Source organism: Blennius ocellaris (genome assembly GCF_963422515.1).
Source record: "Blennius ocellaris genome assembly, chromosome: 16".
Classification (NCBI taxonomy): domain Eukaryota; kingdom Metazoa; phylum Chordata; class Actinopteri; order Blenniiformes; family Blenniidae; genus Blennius; species Blennius ocellaris.
The window spans coordinates 18,379,679-18,388,698 of record NC_137665.1 but is presented as its reverse complement, the minus strand read 5'-3'; the positions used below and the strand labels follow the sequence as shown (position 1 = coordinate 18,388,698).

Genomic DNA, 9,020 nt, shown 5'->3' with positions numbered 1-9,020 from the left:
GCATGAAGTACACTCTGGGGAGTTCTGTGTGTGTGTGTGTGTGTGTGTGTGTGTGTGTATGTGTGTGTGTGTGTGTGTGTGTGTGTGTGTGTGTGTGTGTGTGTGTGTGTGTGTGTGTGTGTGTGCGTGTGTGTGTGTGTGTGTGTGTGTGTGTGTGTGTGTGTGTGTCATGGGGTGGAGTAGGGTGGCAGGAGCAGAGAAGAGGGTTAGTCGCTGCTCTTGCTGTCCCATAAACAGACAGAATAGAATAGAACAGAATAGAATAGAATAGAATAGAATAGAACAGAATAGAATAGAATAGAGTAGAATGGAATGGAATTGAATATATTGGTTTACTTTGTGATGTGACAAATATTTGAAATCACTCTTTTAACTTGATTCTACTTAAAGTTTGTGTAGTTTTCTACATGATCTTCTCACCAACATGATGCAGAAACGTCTACTGTTTCATCATTATGTCTCACATACAAACATAATGATGCACTAAGTTTCAGTAACGTGTTTTGTCTGGATGAGCCTTTTCCTCATGGATACGGGCATTTTTATGTGATTATGTGGTTTAAGTTTGAACTTTGTTGATACTTTGGATTTAGACTTTGTGATTTAGTGTGTTACGACTTACAAATATAGTTTTTTTTTAATGAATAAATGTTGAAGTAATGAGATTAATTAGTATTTTTCATGCATTGATTGTTTCCTCAGTCCATTTTTAATGATGACCTCAAGAAAACACAGTCAAAACCAGACATTAAAGGGTCGTGAGGACATTCCTCTTTTCCATATATTGTAAGATGTTCATAGTTTTGATTCACACACAAATTTATGACATTTGTGTATTTTTCTTGATATGACACTCTTAACCCCCTTTGATCAGGACTTTGCACTGAAACTTGTTTCATATTTAATGTGCTGTTATAAATTTACCAGATCTATTAAAAAAAACATCATTTCACATCTTAAAGAGAAATTGTGTGTTTGTATAAGGCTGCCTAAGTCATTTGATCCTATAATTACACACTCGTGTCTGTGTGTGTGCGTGCGTGTGTGTGTGTTCCATCCTCAGGATGGTTTGTGATGTAATATATGTGAGAGATAAAACAGGACGTTTTATTCTAAAAATCATTGATATGATTATTATTGATTTCTCTTTAAAAGTAAAATATTTCCTATATATTTCAGTTCCGTGGTGTTTTTGTTATATTATGGCATTAGTGAGCAGCAGTAAGTGTATAAGTATAGGGCCTGAGTCTACGTCAGTGCACTTCACAAAGGAAACTCACTTTACTGGTAATATCCTACAACTTCATCAGTTTCAAACCATATTTGAAGTTTGAAACATGCAGTACATTATTTGTTCTGGAGTTAGCAGAACCGCTTGAACACATTTTCAGCTCCTCTGTCAGTCATTCACACCAAACAAATATTAAAAATTAAACATGGAATGAGGCATCTTCTCAATTCTGAGTAAAAGAAAATAGCAGAGCTCTCGTTCAAGCCAAGCTTTTATTAATCCATCCATCTTCTCTACCTCTTCCTCCAGCTCCGGGTCACAGGGGTCAACTGACGGAGGGAAGTCCATCACAACACACACACTCACACACGAAGACACACGCACACACACACGCACGCACGCACACACACACACACACACACACACACACACACACTCGCACACACTCACGGTCACACAGAAGCGAGACCTCTAACACAGATCTTTACACTGTAGCTGGAAACCAGAAGACCCAGAAAAAAAACCCTCCACGTGCCCAAGAAGAACATGCAAACATCATTTTCAGGACATTTTCACCATGAAACTGGAGTGTGAACCACTTAACTCACTGAGCTTCAACATTTATTCAGTTTTACTATATTATGCTTTACATTTGTGTGTGTGTGCACGTGTCTTACTGATTTGTTTATTCATTTGTCTTTTACATGTGTTCATTTCAAAGTGTTTTCTAATATATATATATATATATATATATATATATTAGAATATATATGTGTGTGTGTACATATATAAAACAATACAATTTAACAATAAAATCGGAATTAAACCTTTAATGTGTTTGATAAACAGACTGAGAAACTTGTTTTTGTTGTAGTGTGAGAATAAAGTGAGTGTACATGACCGACGTAGCTCCCAGGCTGTCACCTCCTCCTCCTCCTCCTCCACCTCCTCCTCCTCCTGCTCCACCTGCTCCTCCTCCCACTATTTTCTGGTATTTGGACTAAAGGGGAGCTCGGGCTTTATGAGCTCCAGGTCTTCCGTCGGTATTGTTGGTTTTAAAGGAGGACAGAGACGGAGCCGTAAAGAGAGTCAACAGGCCAGCTAGAGCACACCGCCGTTTGTCAAGTTCAATGTTAATGTTTAACGGTCTCTCTCTCTCTCTCTCTCTCTCTCTCTCTCTCTCTGTCTCTCTCTCTCTCTCGCACACACACACGATTGCATATACTGTACTATTAGGAATAACAAGTTCAACTTAAATCTGAATGTATTCTTTTTCCGTCATAGAAACATTAAATCCGCCAGTTCAATTCAAAGTGTCCTCTGTTTTTAATTAGTTTTCATCAAGTTATTTTAGTCAGTCTGAATATATTAATCTTGACGTAACTAGAATTGTACCGTAAAAGTCCACGTCTAAAAAAAGACCTCTCAGCACAGGACGTGCACCAGGATCTGTGGGCAGACCTTGCAGACATTTTGAGTCTTAATATATAACATCGTTTTAATGTAATCACTGAGAACCTGTGACTTCAATCAACAGTGGAGTATGTTCCCTTTAAGAGAAATACATCTTTTTTTTTATTGGTATCAAAGCATTCCTATTTATTTTAAAGACAAACTTGGTACCAGATTCAACAATTTCGTTCAATGGGCTTTCAAGCTTTATTTAATTACATTTTATTTTATATATACTGCTTTGACTTGATTTAAAAAAAAATAAAGTCTCCCGAAGCCTTTGTAATATTGTGTGAATCCGTTTTAGTTGCACATCAATGCAGTGATTGAAGTTTGTGTCTCTGCTGTGGAACTTGCTGAGGAGACAAAAAAATCTGGTCACGTGATTCCCAAGGTCAAGGGCACACACACACACACACACACACACACACACACACACACACACACACACACACACACACACACACACACACACACACACACACACACACACACACACACACACACACACACACACACACACAGGACGCGTAGACAATAGCGCGGTTTAATGCCGCTCTTCTGTTCTGCGGGCGTTTCTCTTAGAACTCATTCAAAACACGACTGGCTTAATTGTGTGGCTTTTGTATGATCGTTCTCTAAAATCAGTGACGTCCAAACGGCTGGGAACTATTTTGATCGCTCTTGTTCAATTTCAAGTTGAAGTTGATATTGAAGCGCAGAGTTTATTTCTCGAGTCAGAGAATTAAACCACTGAGGGATAAGACTGTGATGTAATTGTAGCAAACTGGACCCGTATATATAAATATAGTTTGAAACGGTGGCGAAATCATTCACACTCAAATTGAGTGAAATTTGCACATTTACAGCAGAAGTGTCGAACATATGGTCAGATGGCCGGAGGGTTCAGCCGGGCCAGCGGAATGCAAAGTTAAAAAAAAAAAAAAAAAAAAAAAAAGGGCTCTGTTATTCAGGGAAAAGTTTTGTTTCTGTTGTTTCAGTGAGAATTTGACATTAAAAGCAATATCTGTTATTATTAGCCAAGTAGCATCAGCGCAGTGTAAATAACAACACTGAACGCTTTAATACTGTAAATAATGTTTGTGCATTTCTCGTCAGTACTTCCCTGTGTGTGTGTATATATATATATATATATATATATATATATATATATATATATATATATATATGTAGTCTATTCTCCTGTGTGCCAATATCCTAACTATTTGTGCAATGTGAAGCTACTCTCATGACTTCACTTCACTTCACTTTCCCCAAGTGGGATAAATAAAGTCTGATTTAATCTGAAGACTACAGGGATCGCTTTGTGTCATCAGAGGAATAAAAACGCTTCCACACAGGATTTGAAATCGTTCAGATCTGTAACTCTAAATAAGGACAGTCTATGTGCCAGGTACCACATTTAGAAAATGTTTTTTTTTTTTTTATTAGACTTGTTGATGTTGTAGATTTAGTTAAATTTCAATAGTGTCTCGCTCCTCTGCTCTAAAATAAGGGGAAGCATTTGTTTGAAAATCCTATAAAAATCATCCGGTGAAAACTGCACTTCAAACCTCATTGCACGGATGCGGGGAAACTCTACTAAATAATAAATAAAGCTCTGACGAGACGCCTTGACACCATGCAGCGACTGGAATAGTGAACGAAATGCATCCAGTTAACAGATTTAATTAGCTTTGTTCGCATGCTGCTGAGAGAAGTGATAATACCGAATGGATGTCATGTCATAGTTGCGGTGATTCAAGCAGTCTCATAAACTGTTTGCCTGCTTTGCGCGTTTCAGCTGTCAGCCTTTGATATCGGCACTTTGCGGGTTTGTTTTTGCGGGGCAGAAGATTCCCGCAGATAAATTCCGACAAATAAGATTTCGAGTATATAAAACCTACTGCACACTAAATCGGGATTATACGAATTTATTATGGCACTATATTTTGATTACAGGGGATATAAACAGTATAGACAATATCATAGTTGTTTTAACTGTAGTTACGAAGCACGGACAACACTGAGCACAACAAGAGACGAACAAGAGGACGGACAGTTACATGAAAGCAGGCAGGAAAGTGCTGTATTTACAGATTGCCTCGGACGGCTTTGGTACAGTCTTTGTCGTCTTTTTTCTTTTTCTTTAAGTCTTCCATTTGTCAAAGCACACGGATAAACACACACACACACACACAGAATTCCAGTCCGTCGGCGGTACCACGTCGAGTTTCTCCTTCCCTCCCCACACACACACGTCGTGGAGTTAAACCAGTGAGTTTCCATTCACGAAAGCGTCCTCGTCCAAACGGCGGCGGCCCCGCGCGCTACGGCGCGCTGCTCTTCACTTTGGCCACGAACTTCTTCTCCTTCACCCTCCGGTTCTGGAACCAGATGGTGATCTGCCGCTCCGACAGGTTGGTCACGGCCGAGATCTTCCTCCTCTTGTCCTTGGTGATGAACTTGTTGGCCGCGTATTCTTTCTCCAGCTCCTTGAGCTGCAACTTGGTGTACGGTATCCGCTTCTTCCGCACGCGGCGGAACGGCGAGCCGTCGTGCTGATGCGCCACCACGTCTGACAAAGGAGGAGAGGAGAGGACAATAGGACTGTGGAGACACACAACTCACACACACGCGTGCACGCGCGTATTGGTCTGCACTTCGTGGTTTCGATCGTAGACCGGGAGGGGATTTTGTAGGGAAACGGGTTTTTATCTTCTTGGTTTTTTTTTGTTTGTTTTGTTTTTGCGCAGGTGCGACTCGTGTCTGTGTCTTCATGCTCGACGCGGATTGGACATTCACCCTCCGACAGACGGGAAGCATGGTGGATGTCTGAACGTAAATCCGAATTTATCAGGATCTGCACGAGACGTCTTCAAATATAACGCACTGGCACGTTCATCTTACACGCACGTGCAGGTACAGAGGGTAACCACAAGCCAGCTTTTTGGAGGTTTGCTCACTTACTGAGGGAAATCTGCTTTGAAGAACAGAAATTAAAAATAGAGGGGGGGGGGGGGGGGGGGGGCAATAATCTGTTTTTCCAAGAAAGAAAGGGTGTGGAGACCTCATTTGCCCCTCCCCCTTCTGCACATGTAAAACCTCAACGTGAAAAAACAAAACAAAAAAAACGTTCAGGTTTTTTTTTTTTTTAATGCTGCCGTTGCTTTTCTTTATGCATTATTTACTGCTGAGTTGTTCCATTTGTGATCAGATGTGAGATGAGTAATAATAAACACAAGGCAATTTCACGTGCCATGTTACAACCCAATTAGGAAGAGTACAATTTGCACTCGTTATATTTTAAAGGTTTCCTCTGCAGTGACGGTGATGTGTAAAGCACATCAGTCACCTTTTAATTAGATGATTATTAGATTAAGAGGTGGGCCACTCGGTGGAGCAAACAGGTGACCTTTATAATTGTTTAGAGATGACCTTGAGCTTAATGACACAGAAAATAAAATGTATTATTCATAGATGGGATGTTGCTATTGATTTTTAGTTACTTTAAGTCTATTTAGGTGGAAATATCAAACTGGAAGACAACTCGCATTATGCTGAAAGTCAGTTACACATAAAAGCAGGCGGACTATTTAGGGATTCACATTATCAACAAGTCGGTTTCTTTATAATTATCAAGCATTTTCCATATTGAATGATGACTATTCAATCACAAATAAAACAAGACAAATCTGGACTCGTTCTTTTATTATCCTAAAGTTGCAAAATAATCCGTTGAGCTAGTGTGCACACTACACTGACATCACTTTAAATAAGAAAAATAAGTGGAGGTATTTACCAGCAAGAGCAGACTTCCACAGATGTCCGGCCTGTGCCTGGTCTTTGGAGCAGTACATCTGCCCTCCCCAGCCGTTGGTCAGTGTCCAGGGCTGGTAGCTGTCCATGGGGAGCAGGGTGTCGTGGCGCGGCTCCCCGGTGCCCAGCGTCTGGACCACCGACACGTCCAGGTAGCTGGCCATGGACTGGTATGGGCTGGGGTAGCCGTGGTAAAACGCGAACTCTTTGGCCCGGTGATTCGGGTATTCGTCCGAGTTCACCGTCGTGTCCATGTACTGCGAGCTGAGCGCGGCTCCGGCCGCCTGGGTGCAGGACTTGAGAGAGCCCCGACCCATCCTGCACGGGTAGTACCCGTTACCGAAGTAGCCGTACGGCAGCGCGGTGGCAGCCGACGAGCTCTGGTGCGGCACGGCGGCTGCAGGACACGGTCCCGCCGCGTACTGCTTCCCCGACGACGCAGCCGTCTCGCTGGTGCTCGAAGCGGGGACTTCCACGGTGGGGTATCCGGCGGAGGAGTGCACCAGACCGGACGGGTGTCCTCCCAGAGCCGCGGCGGCCGCTGAATGCGCCATGATGTTGCGGCACTGGCTCGCTGCAGTAGCGGCAGCGGCGAAGTTGCCACTTCCAACCAAGCCCTCCATGTTTTTGTTCAGGTCGTCCAGGTTATTGTCATACACAAACATTACCGTGTCCGTGGGCCACCGAGGGTTGAGGACCAGGGAGGCTGTCATATGCGCGCCTTTACACGATCTGGCCCCCGCTTCCTCTCACAGTGTGTTCGGTCCTCGCTTTAAGCGCCTGCATTGGCTGAAAGAGGACGGCTGGTACTCTCCTCTGCCTCCTGGCTCTCCTCAACACAAGCAGGTAATTTACTTTAATGGTCACGGACTCTGTCATAGCACGCTGAGCCGCTATGACACGTTAAGTGACGGTGCACGCTCCGAAGCGAAGTCTCCCGGTTACCGACCGGACCATCGGTTACATCCCAATCACAAAGTTGACGCAACAAGCCCCCGGGACAAGGAGAGAGGGGGTTGGGGAGAGGGGGGGATGTGCGTGTCCATTGGATGAGATCGGATTATCACGTGATGGGACAAGAGGGGGGGCAGAATGGACTTGCGTTGACTGTCAAAGAAAAAAAAAATATGAGCTGATTCTGTTCAGTGTCCTGTGCGCGCCGCTTTTGTCTGGTGCAGCTGCATTATGTCAAACTCAAGTGTGTGATGGTTCTGATCTGCCCACCGTGACCTGAGTGCAGGAGCCAAAAGATATTGCTGCAACGGATGTGGTTTGTATCGTGCGTAAATACGCACGGGAGATTCCCTCAAATCAGTCCAACTCATCTTCTCTCCGAGGGCTCAGGCAGTCCGATTAAATCTGTAGTGGGCCCGAAGAAAGCTAATAGAGGAAGAGATGAAAAACGCGTGCAGGAAACTCCTAATTTATCATTTGTTTAGATGGAAAGCGGTGGAAGTACATGTTGGGGGGGAACTACATGGTTTAGTAAATTTCAATTAAAGAAACAAAGCAAACACATTTCTAACACGACCAACCTTATTCTCTGATTTTGCAACCACCAGCAGTCGTGGGTTCACACATTCACCCTCACAGTGTGACTTGCTGTCCTTACTAATTAATTTGCAACAAGGCAAGTTTCACTGCAGCATCACTGATCTGGATTGTGCCTCATGCATCATGTCTGCGACATTAACTTAAATAGTGGCATCCTAAGTGAATCAATTCAAAACATTATTGAAAAATAGCTGCTCAAAAGGTATAAAACAGTTCAAAATGTCTTTAATAAAAACCTGTGTTTGTTTTAAAGATAACCTGACGGGAATAATTCCCTTATAATACGTTCTCTTATAATTTAAATTTATTTTAAATTCATTTTTAAAAGGCTAATTGGTTCGCATAACTTGACACATTGAAATTTTTTTAAAAGCTATCAGCATTTGAAATATTTCACAGGCAAAGCTGGATTATTCAAATAACTTGAATCTTACATGTGTCTTATTTGTGGTTTCTGCCTCCCTTCTATCATTTCAATACATCTTTCTGTTTTGCAGGATTTGAGCAATCTGGCTTCTGTGTGACACACATTTTCATTTGTGACATGTGCCTAATGATTTCCTTCCCTCTTGTGCTTGTTGGTTTAGAGCTTCTGTGAGAAACTTCTCTCAAACTGTGCTCAGTGTTGCCAGGAATATAATTGTGACGCTTGAATTTCAAATAGAATTGCATATGAATAGAATATATATTACAGCAAAATCTTGGTATCATTTTTTTAAAACGGCCCTATATATTTATCGTATGGCACACAGACAATCATCAATGTTGCTATTATTGATTTGCATTTAAAAACAAAACAAAACACAGCGAGCATATTAACGGTGCGTGGATATTATTGAAAAATCGACCCCATAAGATCCATCCCTGCAGAAACGGTAAACTTTGTGATTTCACTCTGCTGATGGTCTGTGGAAGAGTTCATTCAAATACACATCCGACCCTTGTGCTTTTTATTAACTAACCA

General features: G+C 42.1%; 1 protein-coding gene across 1 annotated transcript; it reads right to left on the bottom strand.

Moving 5' to 3' along the window:
• Nucleotides 1-5,013: 5,013 nt before the first annotated feature.
• hoxb13a (homeobox B13a) lies at nucleotides 5,014-7,215 on the bottom strand (the record flags this gene model as incomplete). The annotated part of the gene is made up of 2 exons (XM_080511438.1): nucleotides 5,014-5,261; nucleotides 6,486-7,215. The coding sequence occupies 2 exons, from the start codon at nucleotides 7,213-7,215 to the stop codon at nucleotides 5,014-5,016; spliced, it is 978 nt and encodes a 325-aa protein (XP_080367564.1).
• Nucleotides 7,216-9,020: the final 1,805 nt, after the last annotated feature.